This window comes from Onychostruthus taczanowskii, unplaced genomic scaffold (assembly GCF_017590055.1).
Source record: "Onychostruthus taczanowskii isolate IOZ18803 unplaced genomic scaffold, ASM1759005v1 scaffold98, whole genome shotgun sequence".
In the NCBI taxonomy this organism is placed as follows: domain Eukaryota; kingdom Metazoa; phylum Chordata; class Aves; order Passeriformes; family Passeridae; genus Onychostruthus; species Onychostruthus taczanowskii.
Genome location: NW_024507879.1, coordinates 1,355,809 through 1,380,225, shown reverse-complemented (window position 1 = coordinate 1,380,225; position 24,417 = coordinate 1,355,809). Strand labels below are relative to the sequence as shown.

The window sequence follows — 24,417 nt, the reverse complement described above, 5'->3', positions numbered from 1 at the left end:
CCAAAGCAGAGCAAAACTTTCAAAATTCGAGAGGAGACAGATGGGATGTGGGAGACCAAAGTTCAAGCCCGTGGTCTGCATCAGGCAAAAACCCCTTACCACCAACATGTTCTAATAATTCTCATTCCCTTTTTAAGTTTTAAACAAATTTCATTTCTCAATCCTCGAGAAACTTCCCCCAAATAGTTGCATTAAGACAGATAGTAGCTGTGAAAAGTTCCTGTTCATTCAGCATTTTCCATTCAAGGAATGGCTTACTGGAAAGCTCCCAACCAACTTGAATTGCAGCATCCTATTACAATATGTCTGGGTTTTTCAGCAGTGTGTTAAAAACCCACAGACAAGCAGGCCCTTATTGTTATTTAATATTTCGTGTTACTTGGATTACAGCAATTAAATAAGATGTCTCAAGACACCTTGGGCAACCCAAGTGAACAAACACTCAGTGAGCTCATTTTTTTGGCCAGTTTGTTGACTACAGGTCCCCCTAAATCTAGCTATTTAGTTCTAATAGGAATTAAAGCTCTCTCCAGCTGATGGTTTCAATCCAAGAGGGCTCTCTGCCTAAGCAGGACCCTAAAATGTGGGCACCTTGTCTTGACAAACCCTGTAAAATGATGCTTCAGGTTTTAGCTTTTATATTTTTCAGATTCTGTACTGCTTTTAGTAGTTCTGGGCTTCATATTAGGGCATAGTGAGCTGTCTTCACAGAGCAGGGAGACAAAACAATTCCTTCTCTAGCTGGGGACCAAGGACAACTGATCCAAATCTCAGGCCCAAGAGCATAAACAGTGTAGCATGAAGAGAGAAAAAGAAGGATGGGACTGCATGGGCTAAAGCTGTAATTGGACAATTAGCTCCAATATGCAAATGAACCAGAACTTACACAAGTGTGAAACCCTGTGACCTGTTGTCCATTGTGTGGCCATTTTGGTGCCCAAGGTGGATCTATCTGAGATCTTTTAATAAATCCCTACTTTAGCTCCATCTAGTCTCTGCTCTAGGCCAGCCTTCACAAGAAAGCAGCCTGGAGACGAGGGCTCCCCACACTGCCAGCTCAGCAGCAGTGTAAGTTGATGGGCCTTTGGGAGCCGTGGGGTCAGGAAGCCCTACAAGTTCAGCCCAGAACTGGAGCTCTCAGCCTGACACCCCCGTGGGCCAGGGCAGCAGCTCCCCCAGGAGCTGGAACCCATCAGCCCCAGGCTCCATCTGCAGCACCTGCTTGCCCAAAACGGGAACCCTTTGGCCGTGGAGAAAAGAAAACAAACCATGAGCCACCTTTCCTGTCCACGTGCTGCTTTTGAAGCCTACATAATCCTCATGCCACACTGCAACTCATGAAGACAGCCCTGACACTATGCAATGGCAGCAAAGCAGACCACTTCTTGGAATTAAATCTGCTTTTTGGAACAAAACAGCACTCAGTAACTGCAATACTGTTAAGAAAACAGCAGTCTTTAAGGACAAGACAAAAATGTGGCAGCATCATAATCCTGTGTGGGTAAGCGTCTCAAACTCTTCACTGTGAAGTATTCCTGCATTGTTCATTCTGAGAGGGACAGTAACCCAAGATAAATCCTTTTTCCTCTTCGTATGAAAGCTTCCTTACATTTTATTTACTGGGCTGCCCTTTCAAAAAATTCAGTAAGTAAGAAAATGTTTTCCCTTATATATTTTAGGATTCTTCTTTAGCAGCTCCAAAGCAAACAGGCACAGTGTGAATTCCTCAGGAAGAGGAGCAATATTGCTCCACACAGGGGCTGGGAACTGGAGCCCACAATGCCTTATATCCAGACTTTCATGATGCCACATCTCTGCAAAACCCATTACATTCAGGAAGGTACAATATCACTTAATGTTTATGTGGCTGATATTTTTAAATGGTATTTTTCAAGTCCAATATAGTTTTCAAATCTTTATCTGGATTATGTGTGAATTAATGGAAATAACAGCAACCTAACTATTGCCAGTTCCAATTTCTCCAAGGGCTGAGTGCTTGTGCACACGTGGGCACGGGTGTTGGAATATGCACTTCAGTTTACATTGATGGCTTCTACCAGCCAGGCCTTACTCCTGTAACTGTAAATCCATGTCAGTTCCTAAAGAAAACCAACACTTTTTCTTTCCTAAGCAGCAGGTATGGACTGCCAACCCCCACAGTGGCTATACAGCCGTTTAATGCACACAGCTCTGACTGACTTCACTGGGACTTTTGCACTTTTTAGTTAGAAAGGGGGAGAGATAATCCCTTTAAGGCAAAACACCAACATTTAAACTATGCTCCTGCTCTATCCCCCTACACCCTCCTCCCAGTGAATCACCTCCAAAAAATGCTTACATTCCACCAACATGAGAGAAAGAAGCATGACTCTTCTGAACAATGAACACACTGAAGCCAACCTCATTTCTTTTCATTATTTATATTCACTTTCCATACCATGGACAGAGACCTACAGTTTTGGGTTTTCCTCAGCTGCTTCCTATTTGAAACACATTACTGCCACAGAAGTCCCGGTACTACCAGTCTGGGAAAACAATGGAATTCCCTGCAATCTTATCTAAAGGATAGCTGCTAAACTGAGTGATAGCATTCCCCATCCCCCAACAGCTTCCCCATCTCAACACCTTGAAAGAGCTGATATAACATTGTAGAAATACTTTCTCATTTCCTCAGACCACAGTTTCTAGAGACTGAAAATGAAGCAAATGAAGCAAAAGCTCTTTCTAGGAATATCTGAAAAGGTACCAGGTTTTATTCAAATACAATTTTAAAAGAAAATACCTGACATGTTCTTAAATGTCAGGAATGCTTCATTTCCTCCATGCAGCACACTGAAATTTCATAGAAAATTTAACAAGAAATGAAGGAGGCTTCTGGTGCAGCTCTGAATGTATCATACAGAATGTGGCTACTCTAATGAAATAAAAACACACCAAAATAAAAGCTGCCAAAGAAAAGAATAAAAACAAGGAATCTCTCATAAAGAAAGTAAAAGGAGTGTCCAGAGAGGACAAAGGTGAAGGGCAAAGCTAATCTGCAAGGAGTAGGTCAGGCTAAGCAACAAGAAAAGTAGTATGATTAGCCTGGAAAACAAAGGTTGACAGAAAAGCTGGAGTGCTTCCTTTCACTGACCCTGCCAAAACTGTTTTGAAAACATGGCTTTTAGATCACTTCCTATCTCAACTCTACAAATCCTCTCCCATTAACTTCTCTTCAGTCCCACTGACTAAATACACAGAAGGACAATGTCACTACTCTTTTGCTGTAAAAGGTCAGGATAAGTCTCTACCACCATTATTGTTTTAATATCTATTTTAGAGTCACATTACAGCTGTCCCTCTCCTCACTTATTTTTTAAGAGCATTAAGGAGCAGCTGAAACAGAAAGAGGTTTTTGAATGAATTCTGAGCCAAACTGTTTAAGCCTACTTCCCTAAACATCATACCTTAAAATATACTTCCCCCACAAAGGGGAATATACCATATCCCTCACTGCTACAGGATTCTGCTTTCTGCTTGCCCACCTGAAAACCAGAAGGGACTTCTCTGCCAAGCCTGGATAAGCACAGGACAGGGCAGTGCCAACAGGAGCTCTCCTGAGACCTCCACAGCTGACAGGAATTCCTACCTGCCGTAAGAACACACCATTTTCATGAAACTGCTCTGGAGAAAGGTTTTGCAGGTGCATTCTCCCCAGTGTGAACTGCTCCTCTCAGAGCACACGCTGGTGTGCAGAGACTTGAACCTCAGTTTCCCACATCCCAAGGCAAATGTCCCAGTGATTTAACTACCAAGACAGCCTCTCCCCCTCTGTGGTTCAGGTACTATTGGATCCTATGAAGAAAACACTCCCAGCAGGACCCAGCACTGCAGAGTCACACTGCAGCTCAGAGGTCAGGGAGTTCAGTTGGGATGTGGGAAATCTCTGTTCAACTCCCTACTTACCTGATTTAAAGCCTGATCTTGAAACTGAAATCCCTCAGAAGGTCAGTGCTGTTATCACATGGGCATACAGACTCTCTTTTCCCCTCCTCTTTGTTCCAAAAGTTATGACCTGGGTTATAAAAGGCTGATGGGTCAGAAAAATGAGTAGGAAACACAGAAAAAGAAAGTATGTTTGGGGAATGTGGTAAAAGACAAAGGGAGAGAGGAAAGAGAAGTGAAATGAGAGAAACAGAAGAATAGACAATTAGAAAGGCAGAGAGATGTGAAAGGGGAAAATGCAGCTACAACTTGGTCATGAAGTTTATAAATTGATTTTCACCAAATCTGTCATCACAAGCAAATTACTTTAACTGAACCAAAGAGCAGAAAACACGCCTTCCTTTGCTTTTAGCCTTCAGTATTTTAGAATACTAACACTCTCCTTTGTAATTCACAGTCTCTTAAGACTACCCTCAATGTCCCTCCTTCCCACTTTCTGTGCCTAAATCTTCCTCATTTCTTTATGCACTCCAATTTATCCATTCTTTTGGCCAACATACCCTGGGACACAGAGTTAAAGCCACATTTACCTTTGATTTATAAAACAGGAACAAGACTAACTCCAGCTCACTCTAACCTACAGTCCTGTAGATGACAAGAGGAAGTGACTGTACAACCTGTTAGCACCAACAGCCACCTGAACTCCCTGAAGCTGTAATGTGGCCAGCACTTCCCTTTGCAGAATTTTAAGATGCACCTCAAGACTAAAGAGAGTGACTTAATTTGCAGCTTCTTTGTCTTACCTCAAAAGGTAGCGTGACTGGTGGCGGTGGCTTTTTCAGTTCTTCGCATTTTCTCTTCTTGCATATCCGGTGGCTCGTTTTGCGCTTCCTGCAGCAGCTGCATTCCTCGCAGTTGGTTTTCCGCAGACAGGGCTCACACACTCCACAGCGCCTTCGTTTCTTTTTCTCCAGCATAGGGAGCAGAGATGAATATGGAAGAGGGTGATCACCAGCTGGATTTTTAAGAGAGTATGGCCCTGAGGCCTCAGCTGCTTCAGTGCTGTTGCTCACGTTGTCCTGAACCAAATTCAAGCTTACTCCGACACTTCCCAGCTGTGATGAATAATCATTATGCTGCAGTCTTGAGTCAGCTGGCAAATCTGCATTTATGGCTTTTTCTGAGGCAAGAGCAGAGATTTCCATGCACGAAGGCAACTCTGAAACAAAACCTGCAGAGAATTGTCCAGAGCTTTCAGCAGAGATTTTCTCAACTGTGCTTTTTTCTAAATCTGAAGATAAAGTGGGGACATACCCTGAATTCAAAATTAATGTCTCTGCATCAATACATTTAACAAGCTGTTCAATGTCCTCTACTTCAATATTGTTTAAAGAGGTATTGGAGACTGGTTCACATACTCTAAATATGTTCTTTGCGTCAAATTCTGAATTTTCTTTTGTAAAGCTCAAATCTGAATTTGAATCAAGTTCTCTGTGAATGGGTACAAAATCCACAACCAGTTTCATGGGGTATTCCGCAAGTGAGTTTGCACCTTCAAAATGTAAAAGCAAATTTGATTCAGAGGCAGCTACAGAACTGGAATTTGAACCAATGTCTTTATTCTCAGACTCTAAATCCCAGCCTGCCTTCAAGCAGGAAGCTGCCAGTGACCTTGCATCTTCTAACAAATGTTCCTGTGAGTTAAACTCAGAGGTAACTAGAGATGCAGAATCCAAGTCTTGTTCTGTCCTAGGTAGCACCATGTCCAACCCTGCTCCAATGTGGAATTTGGCAAGTGTGACCGACTCTATCAGTACTGCTGAGCTGAGGCCTGAGGTATCAACAGTGCTGGAGTCAGGGTCTGTACTGTTAGGCACCACACTGAAGGGAGCCTCTGCATGTACCTTCGAGTTTGATTCAGAGGCAATTCCAGAGTCAGAAGGAGAAGATGGAAGTACCAGCGCAGCATCTTCAACAAATGCTTCAGCCAAACTACCTGTATCAAGATCACTGAGTATCTGCTCACAGGGCAGGTCTTCATGCTTAGATTTCACCTCTGAAGCTTCTGTACCATCATCAGTTACCTGACTGTTTGGAATGGAGTCATCTGTTTCAGGTATTTCTGCCTCCTCATGCTGACTGGCACATGGGATAACAGGCTCTTCATCTGCACCACACAGAAAGCCTTCTTCAGGCAGAGCAGCTAACTCATTTTGAGCTAAATCTTGTTTCAAAGTTATTTCATCTGTTTCATCATTTTTCTCTTCTACTACTGCCAGGGCTTCTTGTTCATGTTTTTCCTTTGTTTCTACCCTTTTTTGAGCTGCAGCTTTCCTGGGCTTTGCAATTATTGGAGTTTGGGAAAATCTTCTGGAGAAGGATCGGTTACGGAGAGCCATCGTGAAGCCATTGATGCTGAAAGAATCCTGGCTGTGAAAGAGGATATTGTCAGCTTTCTCCAAACTCACCCAAGATGCTCCAGACAAGGTTCTGGTTACACTGCTCCTGAGAAGTCTACCTGAAGAGCTCATGATTGGTTTCTTTTCTTGCTGTTTTTTCTTAACATCTTTTTCTTGCACTGGCTTTTTACCTTTTCCAGAACTAACAGCTTTTGTGGAAGCCTTTGTGGTTTTCTTTCTCACTTGGCTAGATTTCTTTTTGCTCTGGTTAGTTTTCCTTTTGCCTAACTCTTCTTTTTTGGCTGATCTGGAAGGCCTCGCATGGTGAGCCATGTCTGCAGAGCAGGAGGAGTGTTAAGAGGAGAGATGGAAAAAAAATCATGAGCTCTTGAGAGACCTCTTCAGTAGAAAACTGCATACTCCCATTGCTGCTTTCTGCGCTCATACAACGTCAACTCTGAAACAGAAAAAGATACAAAACAGCATTAATATACTTCCAATTTTAAAAAGTGCACATATTTTCAGCTATTTTTAATATTTAAAAATAATTTTAAATATTTTTTAAATAATTTAATATTTAAAAATACAGAGGTAGAATCAGAATTAGCAGTATTGGGCATTATGTTCAACTAGCACAAATGCTTTTAAAATATTAGTATACTACAAAATAAAAAGCTTGCCTAAATGCCTGTAACACAAAGAAGTAAACCGAACTCAAATGACCAGGCAACATCACATATTTACTATTTTATGTCAGCACTAAAAAGTTTTATTTTGCCAATTTTATTAACAGTTCATTAACTAATACCCTTCTCCTCAGTAAGAAGTTAATATTTATCAGTGTAAGGACATTCAGGCACAAAAGAACAAAGCTGAGTTTATTTTTTGTGTGTACTCAATATATCATCACCAGGGCATCTATCATTCTTTCATCACCCACTGGTAGCCCATCGTGGTAAATTTCCATATAAAATGGGATAAGTAAGTAGCTCCCCAAAGAGATCAATCTGTGATTTTACAGGGGAACTGCACTAGGGAAGAATGGTCTTTCCCAGTGTTACCTTCCAGAATACCTTCACAGCACAATGTATTACATTCCAACCCTTAATTCCATACTGTCTGCCTATATCCTGCTTTATGCAAGGCAGATGTCTCTGCTTCATCACTAAGACTTAATTTACCTTCAAAAAACCACCACACATCTATCCCAAGCTTTTGTCCCCAGCCACAGCTGCAATGCACAGGTCCCCCAACTCCCTAAACAAACTGAATCATCTCAAAAGATACAACAAATTTCTCATGCTCCAAACCAACTTCTTTCAAGGCGGGCTTTTTAAAAGTACAGAAATTCTCACAAGTACATATTTTTAAGCACATAGTGCTATTTAAGTACCTATAGAAGGCTTTAGAAGCTTTACTTAGCTGTATGAATAATCACATGGGTAGACAAGGGCCCTTAAAATGGGAACAGGCAGAGCCAGAGGATCTATATTCTCCAGCAGGAAAGTACCTTTCCTTCACCATCATTCCTTAAGCCTCCTCCAGGCCTTCTGCACCTCTCATTGATGGGAAGAGGCCAAGAAATGGTTGAACAAAAAGTACGGGGATGGTGTCTGTGATAAATAGGTGTGATTCGTGCTGATAAAATTGAAACAGTAATCAATATGGATATAGTAATCAATATTTGGAGATAACAAAATGGTTAAAAAGGTAAAAAGCTAGGAAAGCGGAGGGGAAGGGTCCACCCCCCCCCATTATCTTCTGCAGATGTTCAAGGCAGGAAAAGGAGTCAGATAAAGCTTGCTAAAATTAACTGAAAGAGGGAAAACTTGGGTGGAAATCAGAAATATGTTAATTTACAAGATTTATTATATTGGCTTATATAATTTTGGTTTTGGCATACATGGTATTAGCTTGGTGCGCATGTGTAACCCAAAGGTGAAATAAAGGACACCTGATGAAGAGGAGCGGCCTTCATCTGGACGACCCCCAAAGAGTGGTGCGACCCCCAAAAAAAGATGGTGGCGCATGCGCGGTGAAGATGAAGGTGGAGACACCAGTGTGATGAATCGAAAATAGGAGGGGATGCTGATAATAGACAGTATAAAGGGGGGAATTTTGGGCTTGGCAAGCTTGTACGTGAGGTGGCAGGGGTCCCAAGGCCCTCGCGCTCCGTACCCCGCGGTAATTTTGCTTATGCGTCATTACCCGAACCAGACTATATTTTATTATAACCAAATTATACTGTCAATTTATTGAATGTATTCAATTTTATATATTCTAAACTATTTCATTTAAATTTTATTAAAATTATTGTTACATTTAATTTTGTTTGGCCTTTTGTGATTGGATAATTGGGCAAACATAACAGGGTCTAAAATCCTGACCTCAAATGGAAGTAAAAGAAAGGGAATTTGGCTTCTAAAGGAAATAGAAAAGGAAAGAAGAGCGCAACCAGGTTCCTGACATCACCACTCCCTCTTGTGACCTCAATCCCCACCTTGAAGCCAAAAGAGTGCTCTCACAGAGATCACTTCCCCACAGGCTGCTCTGAGCTCTGCTGAAGGTGGGGAGAGTGTTGCTAATGCAGCCCAAGAGCACTGCCCCAAGCACAGCCAACTCACATGGCCTCTGTGTGGGGCCACCAGGCTGCTGCTCCCCAAAGCAGCGCACTGCCAGCCATCCTGCTTCTGGCCAGCTGTTCTGTCACAGGCTGCCCCGTGGCCACAGCACCCACCAAGGCTAACAGTAACTCCCCAAACTCTTTCTGAGTAGCTTATTTAAAGCATTTTGAAGCCTGTCTCTTATTTACTCAGCTATAGCAAGCCAACTGATCCTCTGTACTACAACATACAAAGCAAGTATCTTATCTAAACGTGATGTGATTATCTTGTATCACATCTTCATACTGCATATCCGACGAACATGATTACTGAGACAGCAGGCTTTTTCACACACACAAACACCATTTAGAGCCAGCAGCGCTGCACAAGACAAGGCTAAACACACTTCTGAGGTCAGCACAGAAAACAGTGCCCACCAAACACACAGTGAACAAGCTGAATAAATTTTACACAGTAACACAGCCAGCCTAAGAGAGACTAAGCAGACACACGCAGTTGTTTATAGCTGTGGGTGACGCTTCAAAGGTCGCAGAAGAGACCTGAACAGCTCCCACAGAAGCTCTCCATAAAAGTTGGGTCAGACAGTGAAATAGTGAAACAAATACAACACTGAAAGGAAGGTAATCCGAGCACCCTTCTCCCCCCACCCTTCTCTGGAGGCACATGGGGGAAGGGGGACATGGCCATTAGGAGTCACTCCATGAATCAAAAAGGGCATCACACCAGCAGGTCCATGAAATAGTTGTTGGCAGCCTGCAAAAATCCTCCCCAGTTTCTTGGGGTTGTGACAAGAGACTGGGATCCTCATTCCAAAGGAGAGCCTGGAAGGCTGCAAAACCAGCTGTAAGCAAGGAGCAAGCACATCTGCAGCCATCAGCTACAGGAGGAGCTACACAACAGCGGCAGGAGAATAAATGCCAGCTACTTTCAGAGCCTATAGCCAGGAGACCAAGGAAGAAAGCAAGCCATCAACAAAGGTCAGGCAACACAGCAATGTGTGACTCAAGAGGGGGATGGAAGTGATAAAGTCTTTTCTCTTTATCAGCCTAAAACAGAAGCAGAATGACCAGAGAATACAGGAGGTCTGCAGTGGAAACTGACTGGATTTTTGAGAATACTGAATGTGAATGATGCTTCACTCATATAGTTTGCTTACACCAGTAGTAGCTGTTATTATGGAAGTTCAGGAAGCATGACTATCAAATTTACAAATCAGAAGCTTAATTTCTGACAGTTTGGTAACTTTTTTGATCATTACTACAATGACATGATAGCATGACTTTACATGCATTTGGACAGGGGTAGGAATGGGGGAATAGCTTCAAGGTGAAGGAGGCCAAGTTCACATCAGACACTAAAAAGAAGTTGTTCCCTGTGAGGGAGGTGAGGCCCTGGCACAGGGTGCCCAGAGGAGCTGTGGCTGCCCCATCCCTGGAAGTGTCCAAGGCCAGGTTGGATGGGACTTGCAGCAACCTGGGCTAAGGGAAGGGGTCACGGCCCGTGGCAGGGGCTTGGAATGAGTTGATCTTTAAGGTCCCTTCCCACTCAAACCATTCTGCCATTGCACAATTTAAAAACTGCAAAATTGCTTCAGGATTGAAGAGGCAAGATCATCCTGGAATTCTCTGGTTGGTTTTGTTCTTTTTTTAAAAATTTTTTTATACAGAGAAACACACCTGTCTGGCAAGAATGTAAAAAACTACCAATGCCAAAGCATTGCTTCTCTTCAGGGCTAAAATTATAGTGGCTATGAACAGTGTGGTTCAAGACTTCCCTTTTTTTTTGCTAGAAGAAGAATGCTGATATTAGTAGGAAATTGCCTGGAAATTGCCTGGTTTTAAATGCTGCATTATAAAGGATGGCAAAGACTTTGTCTGACTCAGAGATGACAATACAGGGTCACAAAAACAGCAACACTTGAATCCATTCAGTTTCAATTTTGTCACTGCAGTGACTTTAGGTTTTTCAGAAGAGATCTGACTAGACCCCCAAAGAAAATTTTTTGGGGGGGAGGGGTGGATGCTTCACTTTAGTTATATTTGTCTGTGACTTCGAGTACCTGACCTGCAAGGTGATCTTACACTCTCAGGAAAATGTCAGCAAGAGTTATCAGTTTCCCCAAAAAAAAAAAAACAAAAAAACAAAAAACCCTAGTCTTGAATGCTAGTCTGCCAAAACCACCTTAACTGCTAGCTAAAAACTGTCCTGACATTTTAAATAACCTGTCCTACAAATTACTTGGCTATTTCTTTGTTTCCTCTTCCACAGTTAGCATCAGACTATTAGGTAACTGCAAGGTTGGTGTTCAAGTTCTTTTCCTGTAACACTAGGAAATATTTTACCTTCCCTTTTCCATTTAAAGCACTGGCAAGGACTGTTGATATCTGCAGCAGTTGCAAATCATCTCACACTGCTCCTTAAGGACAACAAATGGCTCTACCACATTGGTCATATTTCACAACAAGCAATTAATTATATTTCCAAAACATCTATGTGGACTCAACAGGATTATAAAACATAAACCTTATGGGGCAATATAATAACTTGTCAGTTTTCTACCATCTTGGAGAGAAACAAATTTACTTCAGTGCTTTCTTCTGCCATCCTTGGCAGGGGAGCACAGGCAGCCCCAGGATGTAAAAGGGGCAATAGGTGACAGGAGGTTTTGCAGGGAACTGCCCTAGATAGTATCAGTGCATCCTGAAGCTGTCTATTACTTGAGGCAACTTATCTCTCCTAATCCATGTGCAAAGCTGAAAGCTGGTTTTAAGGCCAGTTGCTTAAGTTTTGTTCATTCATGGTAATAAATCTGGAACAATTCCACTGACTGCTATAATCCTCAACAAATACTGCTAAAAAAGCTAATCAAAGGCTAAATCTTTTAGTCCTGTCTCTTCTCAGAATTCCAAACAATTATAATGAGAATTCTACCTACAAAGTAATTATGAAATTTAACCCCATACTGCCAGAATGCCTCCAGAAAAAAACAAAACCAAAACCAATAAACCCCCAACCAACAAAAAAACTCCAAACCCACCCAAATAAGTTTACACAAATGGGTAAAAAAATACAAAGCAAATTTTCATTCTAGAGACTGACAATCAAGATTCTTACATAATTTGATTCTCGTTGGAAGATGGCAGGGGGGAAAAAGAAAGATACTAGACAATGTGTCCTCACAAAAAATGATGGCAGGATTTTTATGGTGTTGTGAAAAATGGCAACGAACAGAGCACTAAACGGAAAAAAAGACACAGCTAGCAGTCACTAGTGTCACTAGTCACCTGGCTTCTCTGCAGTCAGATGTACTCAAGTACATTTTGTTTCCATGTTTAGCGTTTAAAAAGTCCCTTGACATTTGCCCTTAGGAGAAACAGATCTGGAGGTTTTCCTAAGAGCCACTCAAAAATATGCAGGTCCCAGGCAATAAGGGCCACAATGTGACTAAGCTGTCACAAAAGCTCAGATGCACAATTTAGAATTCAAAACCACCTCATCTTCTGGCAGCAAATGCTCTAAAGGAAGAAGCAAGAGACACCAGAGAAGACAGACATTAAAAAAATCTGACCCTCAGGTGCAAAAGCATGTCATAGCATCTGCATATCCTTCCCAGCTCCACCAAAGCCAACCTGCTTTCCAATTTGGCCTAGTTCCCTGCATCTACTCACTGCTCTGTAGAGCACTTTGTATATGAAAAGAAGGGAAATGGGTTAGGAGGGGAGAATCAGCTTTAATTTTCCCTTTCCCCCCTCTGTAATCCTTGAATACACATTTGGCTTTGGGTAAGAAATAGAACTGAAACTTCTCATCTGCCATCTCAGTACCATGAGTTACTTCATACACAGCGGCCTCCCCACTCCATTCTCCTTCACAGAGATTTTGTGCTTTATGTTACAGGACTACGCCATTCTTAAGCAACTGGACATATTTCATCCACATATATTAAACTTTGGCTTAAGGCAACACTTTCCAGTAGCATTCGAATGTGGGACAGGCACTGCAGGATGCCACCTCAGTCTCACAGACAAAGGCACATAAAGCACAGTCCTTTACTCACTCATCAGCAAAACAGGATGATGCTGAGCAGACCAAGCACCAAGGCCTTCATCCTAAATTTTTGTCTTTGCTGGCTCCAGAAGGCCACCTCTGTGTTTAGAGGATGAGGCAGAGCAGCCACCTCACTGCATAAGGAGATGCAGGCTGCTGTGAAATAGGTACACTCCATGAATCCAGCAGGAGATGGCCATGGTTAGCACTGCACAATGACTTCATGCACCTTGGAGCCTACACAGTGGGTCACACAGATAAAAAGATACCACAAAAAAACCTTCTCCTAGTTTGGAGAAAGCTCTATTAGAACAACTAGGGGAAAAACCAAAAAAAATAGAACTGTGGCAAGGAACTGCACTACCTAAACCACAAACCAGATTAAGCCTCATATACACAACCTGAACCAAAAATCAATTGTGAAGACTCACACCACATGTGCAAGCATCCTCCCTTCAGCCAGGCAGGAGCACAGGCTTACTTGAACCTATGTGCAGTGCAGCCAAGCACTGACCTTCAGAGGAGGAATGCTAAAAAGTAAAAATATACCAAGTAATTTCTAAAGGCTCATCGAAGAAAAACCCCATCCACCAGAACACTCCAGATATATTTGAATACAAAAAAGCAAGCAAACCAAACAAAACACCCTATCTCATAACATGCATCTCTAATTCTGCATCTGTGATGTTTAAAGCACTTCATTTCTTTTTGATAATATGACTACATTCTTCAGGGAGTTTGCCTTTCCTTAAAAACAAGAAAAGGCAAAAAACCCCCCACTACCATTAACTGAATCACTTTATCTCAAACTCAGCTAAAAGAAGGGGGAGGTGGAGGGAAGAACCTTCAGGCAAAGATTAAGCCTGGAAAATTTCATCCTGATAGGTGTTTTGAAATTTTAAGTATTTGAAAACAGAAAGCAGAATGGAAGTGCTTAGGCCAGCTTCAACAACCATGTCACTCATAATAAAATACTATTAGTGAAGATTTTTAATTACTACATAGTGAAGAATTAGGTCTTACAGAAACTGTGAATATCAAAGTTCCTTGGTACATCTCACCTTGAGTTCTTCCCCAGTTACCTGATTTACACAACTCAGTCTGCCCTTGTCTCCTCCAAGCACAACAAATTCTTATCTTGAGGGACTGACCCTCCTTCCAAGAGCAACCACCACCACCCCTTGTGCCGGCAGAGCAACTACCCCAGAAAAGCATGAACCAGCTTTCTCCTTCTTTACAGTCAGGGTAGACCAGGCTACCTGCCCAGACCAAGACTGAATGCTAAATTTTTCCAGTTCAATCCGTTTTCCTAATTGGTGTTGACTGACATAAAGAAAACAGGGTAATTACACCACAGAATAGCTTTCTGCCTTTCCACAAGAGTACCTCAAAAATCCCTGAGCACAACTGGGGAGAATTATTATTATTTGGAATATTATTATTATTGTTTTCACAGGTTTTTCCATTGTCTTGAAAATGTAGAGACACCTCCGCCTTAAAATCCACTCAGTCATGTTTAAATACCCAATGCTGCACCCTGTGCCCACTTTGCCATTATCGCACTACAATTTCTGGAATCAGAGCAGATGCACGCTGGTGCAGCCACCCTGGCCAGCGTGTTTACAGAGTCAGTCGCCTCACTCCGCTGACATCGGTGCGCTCACGCCCTGCTCCACGTTCCCCTCTCCTCCTTAAAGGAGTAGCAATCTCACCACGCTGGCTAGCTGCTACGTAGGCCGAGATACAAGTGATGCGGACTACGTTGCCCTTTAAATATCTTTGGGGTGCAGCAGGATAGGCTGGCGGAGTGTAGGACAGGCTGGGCACACGACTGGCGCGTCTCCTTTGACTGCTGCTGCGGCCGGTGCCGGCACAAGCCCGGTTCCCCTGCTCGCTCCTCGGGCCCAGCAGCCATACCTTTGTAAGGTTAGCTGCTCCTGCCTCCCAGCAGGCCGCCGCGTCCTTTCTCCTCACCCGTTCGGCGAACCTCATCCGTCTCCCCTGGTTCTTTCACGGGCACGGCAGGGAGCATTCCCGCCAGCACCAAGCCTCCAGCTGCCATAAGACCAGCACCTCTCCTCTACCAGCTCCAAGAGCAGCTGGACAAGCACGGAGCGCCCCGGAGGCTACAGCCCTGCAGGGCTCTGGTTCCTTTAGTGCAGGCAAGCGGACCCCAAGGGAAGAAGGGGCAGGCAGGGCCCTCCGGCGGGAGAGGCAGCGGCTCCTCGTGGCCCGGTCCCGCCGCTGGCCGTGCCTCCCCAACCCCGGGAGCCCTCCCCGGGGCTGCAGACAATGGGGCCGACCCCAGCGGCGGCGCTGGGGACCCGCAGCGCCCATCCGGACGCGCCCGGCTTCTCCCGCGGCCGAGGCGGGGAGCCGCCCGCGGGGACGCTCCCCCAGCCCCACACTCCAGCGGCACCTCCACGGGGTGATGCTGCACAGCCCTCGCTCGCCGGTTTTACGGGACGGCGGGAGTGGGCTGCGGGGTTTTCCGGCTGGCCGGGGGCCGCTGCGGCCGGGCAGCGTCCCTTTTAATTGTTCCTTGTCCTCCACGCAGGCTGCAGGCAGTTTCTCTTGCCTGGCGGGTTTTTCCAGGCAGGCTCTGTCTGTTGCAGCTCCAGCACAGCCAGGGAGAACGGACTTCTTCGTTTTTTTCGGCCAGCAAACTCCGTTTTGCATTTGAATAACCCCCAGCCTGCCTTCCTCCTCGGCTCGGAACGGCCCGAGCCGCAGGGCTCCGAGCCTGGCCGCGGCGGTGCCTCTACCTCCCCCTCCCCACTCTACCGAAGCTCAACTTTGCAACCAGCCAAGGGGATAAGAGAGGGGAAGGAGTGGAAAAAACAGAGGGAATCAAAAAAAAAGGGAAGAAAAAAGGTGGGGTTCCGAGAGCAGAGGTCCCCGCCGTTCCCCCCCTCCCGCGCGCAGCAGCCCCGGGAGCCGTCCCGCACACGTACCAGGGCTGCGGCGCGGTCAGCCCGCAGCTCTCAGGAAGGGGCGATGCTGGCATGGCTCGGAGCGCGGCGAGGCGCGGGTCACGGCCCGGGCCCCCGCGGGCGGGCGGCTCCCATGGCGCGACGAGCCCAGGCGCGGAGAGGAGCCCCGCGCCGCGAAACGTGCTCCGTGCTCCGGCGGCGTCGCCCCTGGCCGGACCCTCCGGGAGGGAGCGGGGAGGGGGCGGCTCGGCGGGGCGCTCGCCGCACCGAGCCCTCCCGGCAGGCGGCAAAACGCGCCCTGGATCCCCGCGGCTGGAGCGGGATTCGCCGCCCCCCACACCCCACCCAGGCCCCCGCGCTCTGGGGTGACCCGGTGCGGCCCCGGGTACAGGGAGAGTGGCGGCCGTGCCCCCACGGCTGCCCACGAGAGCAGCCGTCGGCGTGCCAGGCTGGTAACGCCGGGGGTTATTGAACAACAACAACATTAAATGACGGCGATAAGAGAAAAGGCAAATGATCCCGTTACTTGCGGAGGCTGTGGTTTGACGCCGCATGCCCCCCGGTCAGCAGCGGTGATGGCACTCTATAAAATCACCCTTTTCTTTTTAGCCTGGGAGAGGGAAAGCCGGGTCAGCCGTGACAGGCGAGGGGCTCACCGGGGGACAAAACCCCTTTCCCTTACTTATACTATCCAGGAGGACCCTCGAACACCAGCGTCCAGCAGGGCCCGGCCATCCCACGCGTGGAAAAAACACTCCCAGAAGCATGGGGAAGAAGCTGGCTGAGAAGGGAGATCTTCTGAGCCTCCCTCTCCCTCCCGCAAGGAGGTAAAACATAATGAGCCTGGCTCTTTCCCCATCCCCCACCTCATTCATTAAGAGCCACTGATGATATTTGCTGCTCCTTCCCAGAGAGAAACGAGTGAGTAAAATGTTATGGTAAGAGGAAGAGTCAGTCCACTGACCGACTTCTTCCACCCCTCATTATCACCACAGCCTTTTGTGAAAAGCAGGCCACCAAATCTAACATCTCTTCAGACTGAAAAACAGATGTTGGAAATGGGATCTGTGAAACAATATACCCAAGCAGTACTTTTTTAGAAAGGCTTCATTATTATTAAGTCTGTAGCTGTTGCAATATAAAGCACTTCAAGTGTGAGCCAGCCCAGTCAAATATGAGCCTGCAGAGAGGCTTTTCTACTGCACACAAGTGAGCAGTACTATCCACATCCATCCATTCCTAGATACGCTTTAAATGCCAACGTTTTGCTGGTTTAAGTGCCATGTGATAAAGAAGAAGCAGAGGCACAGATCTGCACAGCTCCTTGTCAATGCTGTTCTTCAGTGATAGTGGGTAGGTAGCCTAGCACCAATTTGTATCTCCATCCTCTTCCCACCTGCCCTATGCTTCCTTGCATCGAGAGAGAAATACAGTCTGGGAATCTTAGCCAAGCTCACAGACACTTCATTTGAAACAAGGTGAAACCTACATCACAGACACCTGAATTTTGAGCCGTTGCCCTCAGTGGCAGGAAATTTTAGCAATGCACAAGTTCTCTTTGCTGGTGTAACCATTCCATCTCCTCCTTAGGGCTGGATATCAAGACTTTATCATTCTAAAGACTTGTTCTGCTAAAATATAAGGTAGTACAAGCTATTTTTGTAAGATAAAATCACAGGTGATTTGATAGGCAAAAGAACTATTGCTCTTAAACTGCTGCACACAGCAGAAGTTGAAGGAACTGGAACTTGATGATAAAACCCCACATAATCAGGATATGTTTCTTGGAGAGATGAGAATAAGTTAGAGGTTATTAGCTTGAATGAAATGTAGAGCAAGAAATTAGTAACTTGAGGGAAAGCAACAAATAATGAGGCCTAAGGTTTATTTAGAATAAACAGGTTAACAGGAGCATCAAAAGCAGCAACATGCACAATCATAGGGCCATTAAAAACATGCTAAAGGCTAGGGAACAAACAAAAACTAATAATCGTTCATTTTCACACCTACAGACCTATGTGCTCATGGTCTGAGGTCTTCCATCCTGGGAAGCAAGTAGCACCAAATTACAATCCTTTCTGGCAACAGTAAGATACTCAGCCTAGCAAGACAAACTGAGTTTAGATGTTTGGAAAAAGATCCCACAGGAATGACTGTCTGGGCAATAAAACAGCAGATGAAGTCCTTTCACTAAAAGGCAAAGTGAGCACATGGAGTGAAACATGGAAATTACAGCTTCTGACTTAACTCCTACCATTCAAAACAGAGCTCCTGGTACTGTGACAGGTGCTGCAGTGAAGCTGTTCTGTGTGCTCAAGCAGAGTGTCAGGGATTATTACACAAGAAGGGGGGAAGTGAACAGGAAACACCCCTACACCATCATTATTTAGCCCAGATCTCTTGTGCACTTATATATCAAATATAATGTGCAGTTCTGGTTTGCTTAAAAGGTACAAAGGGAAACTTGAAAGACACATAAGAACATAGCAATTGCACCTAAAAGCACATGAAGCAGCTAAATGCACCACTATTTCCACCCTAGAAAGGCAGCAGTCTGGATGAAATCCCAACCAATATACTAAAAAACAACCAGCATGGGAAGTAATACCAGAGAGAGATACTCATTTACTCAATGTGTGTTTAGAGAAGCAATGAACTATTTCTCGAAAGTAAAGGCTATCAAGGCAATATATCAAACATAATCAGAACATAGACAGCATCTTCATACAACAGGTTTTCAAACCACAGAATTGCTTACTACAGCACACTGAAGAGGCAAAATGCTTTAGAGAGTTTCTTTCTTTAAAGCAAAAATAATGGAAGAAAGTTTAACCAAAAGCACACAACACAGAAGTGCTATTTTAACTAAATGTTACTTGAAGCTGAAAGAGTACATTGAGGGCCCTGTATGCTACCCAAGCCTCCTTCCCTGTGTATATGCTACTGGTGATTTTTCTGGGTAAGGTTTTAAGCTGGTGGACCTTTGGTCTAACACAGTACTCCTACACCCATGCTCTTCTCCAGAAAAAAATACAAGTTGACACCCACTTATAGAATGAATACAACTGAACAGCATGGTATGAAGCAATAAAGTGCACAAACCTGTAAGTAGCTCTGCATTGCAGGCAGCTCTGGCAAAATTCCAGTCTGTGGTAAACATGAGGGAGCTGTGAGGGGCAGCTGCTTGCTGAGAAACAGGGAGCCCCACACAACAGCCAGCAGGACAAGGACCTCACCAGCCATTGTACACACACAGGGTAAACAGAACAGGTCCAGGGGCACCATCTGCATTCAAGCACAAGGCCAGGTATTAAAACAGCTTTCAGAAAGTGAAGTAGGTCTGAAGTTTGACTAAGAATTCAAACTACAGGTCTGGAGACCCATAGAGTAAGGAAAAATTACACACAAGCCCAGTGAGTACTGAACAGAGTCCATACAGACTAGAAGGGGTCAAGCCCAAACTAAAGCTATAAACAAACAAAACCAATTCCTCGGCCAGGGCAGAGCTTAAATAGAGCTCCTGGGCAGAGGATGTGGGTGGAGACTCCAGATGCAGCTGGTCAGGTCCATTAAGACCTATTAGTGCCCTCAGGGCCTTGACCCTGGAAGCACAACTATTCACGTATGCCTGAATTAGTCCTGAAGTCATCTGCATCAGACCTCTGCAACTGGCACAGCATCAGTCCAAGCTAAGAAAGGTTAGATTGATGCTGAAGTTTAGCCTTTCTCAAACCAAAAGCTCTGAGAATTATACCGCAAAGATACCTAAGCTGCTTTTTAAGGGACAGATTTGATCTAAGCAGGCCTATCTTAGCTAGCCCTGCTTCCCTTGTAGTGGAAAGATGATAGTGAAACATTAGAGCTGTTTGCTTGTGTGATTACAAAACATGGATTACAGCTTCCACTTTTTATCAAAGCCTGCTCACGTTTATTAGCTTGGACTCCAGCAGGACAAAGTGCCCAGCCTGCTCACAGCCCAGGTGTGACCACCTGTGTGCCACACTGCTGCGAGGTGCTGTGCCTGTGGATCCAGGTGAACACAGGCCAAACACTGTCAGTGCCTTTGGATTTGTAATGCAGATGATCAGATAAAGCACCCACAGCATTGTTAGTTGGCACTGTCTGAAAGAGTAAAGTCTCAAACAACATGAGTTTAATGCAGAAACTCTTGAATTCTAATTGTGGTTTTGACAATCACTTCCTCATTTAGTCTTTCTTGGCCCTGGTTCTGTAGATAGTATCTACCTGCCTGATTGGCACTGAAAACAGGTTAGCATTTGTAGGCACACTGAACACAGATGGTTAACACCATTTTATGTGAAATAAGGCCAGAAGGGACTATGTTTCGTCTTCTGATACCCATTATACAGGCCCACTGCATTTATTCTAAATATTTCCTGACAGATGTTCCTGACCTGCAGTGGACAGCAGTTTGCTGCCAGTTTCTATTTTCATTCAAAATCTTGGCCCTTCAGTGCATGACTGTACATGAGTAATAAAAAGCATGGCAGCGATTGTGCAGTACCTTGCTGGTAAACATTACATCTGGTGAGACATGGTGAATTGTGCATGCACAGACCCAAGAGTTTTGGATGCTTCAAGTCGGTAAACCATGTGATACAGGGGTCACATAGGGCACACCTCTTCCAGGCACCTGAAGAAAAGGAAGGAACCTGCTTAGCCAGACCCACTGTATTTGCAGACTCAGTAACTGATCAGTCCAATATTTCTGTTCATTAAAGACTTCACTGACTGGGCTTGTCAGGATCCTGAGGGTGTGCACAAATACCCACTGTATTTGCAGACTCAGTAACTGATCAGTCCAATATTTCTGTTCATTAAAGACTTCACTGACTGGGCTTGTCAGGGTCCTGAGGGTGTCCACAAGGCTTCATGGCCCTGCCCAGCCTCACCTGGGGCCTCCACCCACACACCTGCTTCATGGGCCCTGAACTCCATTTAAGCTCAGGCCTGGCCAGGTCATTGCTTCCTGTCTAAGCTCTGGTGTAGATGTGTTTGTTTTGTGTGTTGGTTCTGGTCTTGTTTGTTGTCTGGATTTAGTTTCTAGGTGACCCTCAGGCTTGCCTCTAACTTTACTTTGGGCCTCCTGTTCCTTTCTTGCCTCTGTGGCTGTGCTATAGCGCTGCTTTGTGCTGTGGATGGGGCTGGGGGCTGTTCCCAGCCCCCAGCTCTGCCTGTCTGCTGCAGGACTGTGCCCTGCCAGTGGAGGTGCCTCCTGAGCTCTGCTGTGTTTGGCTTCTTGATCACCTCACCTCAGGAAGAAGCGCTTCTTGATGACAGAGGTAAAGAGGGTTTGGGACAGCACAGTCCTGAGGAACTGTGGTTTGCTAGGGTTGTATCTGCAAGCTGTGATTTTTGTGGCAGAAGAAGAATGATTATCATGTGGGGAAAGTTATGTACTCCTGATGTCTGTAGATATGGTTTGGGGCAAGTGAACAGGTAACTAGATAGCTATTACATCACATCACTAACTAGTAAAGACCAGAAGCAAGCCTAAAGACTTCAAAAGCTTACAGAGGTATGACACTTGATGGCAACAGCTATCCCATAATAGGGCTTGGTGTACACCAGCATTTTAAGAGCACTAAAAGAATCTTTTCAGCAACCACTACTACAAGGACAGCTTACCTAACTAGAACCTAAATAGTCTATTTTAATTGATATATATTTAAAATATGCTTAGAAAACCAAGCATCTTTAACAACAAAAAAATCAGGAACAAATTACAATTGATAAAACTACCTACCTGCTTGATTTTTTTTTCCAAATTTGTAGCTCTGCTCCTGAGTATTGTATTTTTAATGTCCTCCCCTGCTGATTGTTGATTTTCTGGGGGAGGCTGTCATAGTGTCACACACGAGTGTAACCCAAATGACATTAAAATTTCTGATGACTTTTAAGAATGTATCATAAAAGAGATGCTACCAGAGAAATTTTGTAAAAGGTGTAAACATTTTGAGGTAAAAAGATGAAGTGACAACTGGGAGAATGTTAAGATTTAAGGGTGCAAACGAACTACTAGAATCTCTAATAAAGAAAACAGACCTTGAAAGTGCTTTATAACAGTAAGTATTTAAAAAAAACCGGCAAAGCTAGGCACATAAAGCTCATTGCTGAATTTTTTTATGTGTTAGTATATCTATGCAAGATGTTCTGTTTAGTTTTGCAATGTAATTCTTTTACTGCTTTCCTAAACAGTACACACACATGAGGCACCCTTCCCTAAATTATGAGGGTTGACAAAGTATCTTCTTGAAATATCCTGCCCATAGCTAAGAGAGGAGGCAGTGCATTTATGTGATTATTGATTTTTCTAGTCTGTGGTGAAACTCTAGGAACTTGATGACTTTCAGCTGTTAGTGCAGTTGCAATGCTTTTCTGTGTGAAATCAGTAAATTAGGCTCCTACAGCTGGAGCTGTTAACACAGTATAGTTGCTGTGGTGGGAGGAGGCTTTTCCTGAGCAGAAACCCAAAAGAATATAAAGTGGGTGAAGAAAATGGCATCAACAGTGACTTAAAAAAATCTGCTTCAGTAACTCACAGAACAGTTGCCTTTCTATAAGAGACTTACAAAGAGTGACTTCAAAAAATAAAAAAAAAAATTCAGGTACATTACAAAAGGTAAAAAGGCTTGAGGGTTTTCTGCTGTGAAGGACTTATTTGATGTTTTGTAGAAGAAATTATTATTTTTTTAATTGTGGGAAAGAATGAATATTGTAACAGCCATTTCTCACATATATAAATGATGCAATTATTAAACAGAGCAAAAGGAAGTTTTTTTGATTCTGACATGTTGGAACCCAGGACATCCCTCTGGGTGACCTGGATGGCTTGAGCCCCTGGCAGGGGGCTGATGAGCCCTGGCAGAAGACCAAAAACACTTGGGGATTTGATCTTAACCCCTGGGAGAAATTACCAACCTTGTATGAAGAGTCACAGGTCACAAAAGTCTAAGTAGCATAGTAATAGTAAGCATGGAGTGAAGGGAAAATTTTGGAACCATGTATAAGGGGGGTTTAGAACCTTGGACAGGGGAATTTGGGATTCTGTCCATGGGGGTCAGGGGCTCCAAGAGGGAGGGATTTGGGCGTGCCCTGTCCTCCTTCTTTCTTCTCCCTGGCATCCATGTTCAGGATGATGTTGGCACTCACAGATTGGTTTAGAGTAGAAAGTCACTGTCTAACATAGGTGACAGGTATTGGAAAATAATTGTAAACAACATAGTATACGTAGTTTTTAGTATAAAAGATAGCACCAGCCCAGGGGGTGGGCAGTGTGCCTCGGACCAACCTGCCAGACAGATCTGTGGCAGGCCAGAGAAAAAACATCTTAGATAAGCAACAATAAACGACCTTGAGAACCACAAACGAAGAACTCCGACTCTTTCTTCGACCATCGGGCTGGCTTGGGGTCATCCCAACGATGGGGAACCCGAGACGGACACATGCTTAATTTTAAAGAATATAATGTATTAAAGGGAAAAAATAGTAATTTTTCTTGAAGGCAATTTGACACAAGCAGGAAGCAAAAATATTCTGGCAATTTTTCTTGGAAAGTGATGCCGTTTACTCTTGCAAGCATTGAGATCTGCTTGACTGGTTTGTGTTAGAAGACTAACTTTTTAAAAAGGCATATTGGTATGTGAAATGCTTGAAATCCAAGGTCAAGATGTATGGGGCAAAAAGTATATGAGGAATAGGTGAGTAACTGCAGAAAAATAATGGAAAAGCTGACAGCATGGGCTTTCTCACCAGGCATCAGGTGTGCGCTCCCTCCTTGCTCCATACACCAGGCATCCAGAGTACACTTGTGAGTGTTATCTTCAGCAGCTGAAGACAACAGGTCAAATACCTCCTGGTATTTATTATTATAAAGGAAAGCCTTATACACTGTAATCAACAGACATTGCAGAAAATCTAAAAAATTGTCCAAAATGTTGACAGCTGTGGAATCATAGTGTTTGACCTTTCTAAATCTAAAACCGCTGATTTTTCTTTTTTTCAATGTTTCCCCTTCTGATGCGTTTTGAAACTTGCACATAAATAATCATACTGAATATTTTTTCTGGGTATGAAACCGTAGTTGTAGACAAAAGAAATAATCATGCTTAAGTAGCTATTTAAATGGCTTGAAAGAAATCGATGTATTTTACAGTAGGGTCTAATTAAGAGATCTTTAGGTTTTGGTTATGTGCGCCCATAGGTCTTAATATACGTATTTCTTGGCGAAATGGGCGGATGGCTGTTCTTAGGGAGCAGCAAGCGATCCCCGGGGGCACTAACAAACGGCCTCCATGCCGCCATCGTGCCCCGGAGCAGGCAAAGGGTGAGAAGCGGAACCCGGCCCTGCCCGCGGCTCAGGCTCCGCGGCGGAGGGACGGCCCGGCCCCGCTGACGCGATCCTCCGGCGCCGCGGCGTGGCCCGGCCGGGGCTCGCGGGGCCGCCCCCAGCTCCGCCCCTGCGGCGCG

At 44.5% G+C, this 24,417-nt stretch overlaps 1 protein-coding gene across 1 annotated transcript in view; it reads right to left on the bottom strand.

Moving 5' to 3' along the window:
• Positions 1-8,571, bottom strand: part of TET1 (tet methylcytosine dioxygenase 1) — a 66,166-nt gene extending 57,595 nt beyond the window's left edge. Inside the window, exon 1 of the mRNA XM_041427226.1 lies at positions 4,728-8,571. Coding sequence (XP_041283160.1) covers positions 4,728-6,656 — 1,929 coding nt within the window. The 5' untranslated portion in view covers positions 6,657-8,571. The remainder of the gene's footprint in view (positions 1-4,727) is intronic.
• Positions 8,572-24,417: the final 15,846 nt, after the last annotated feature.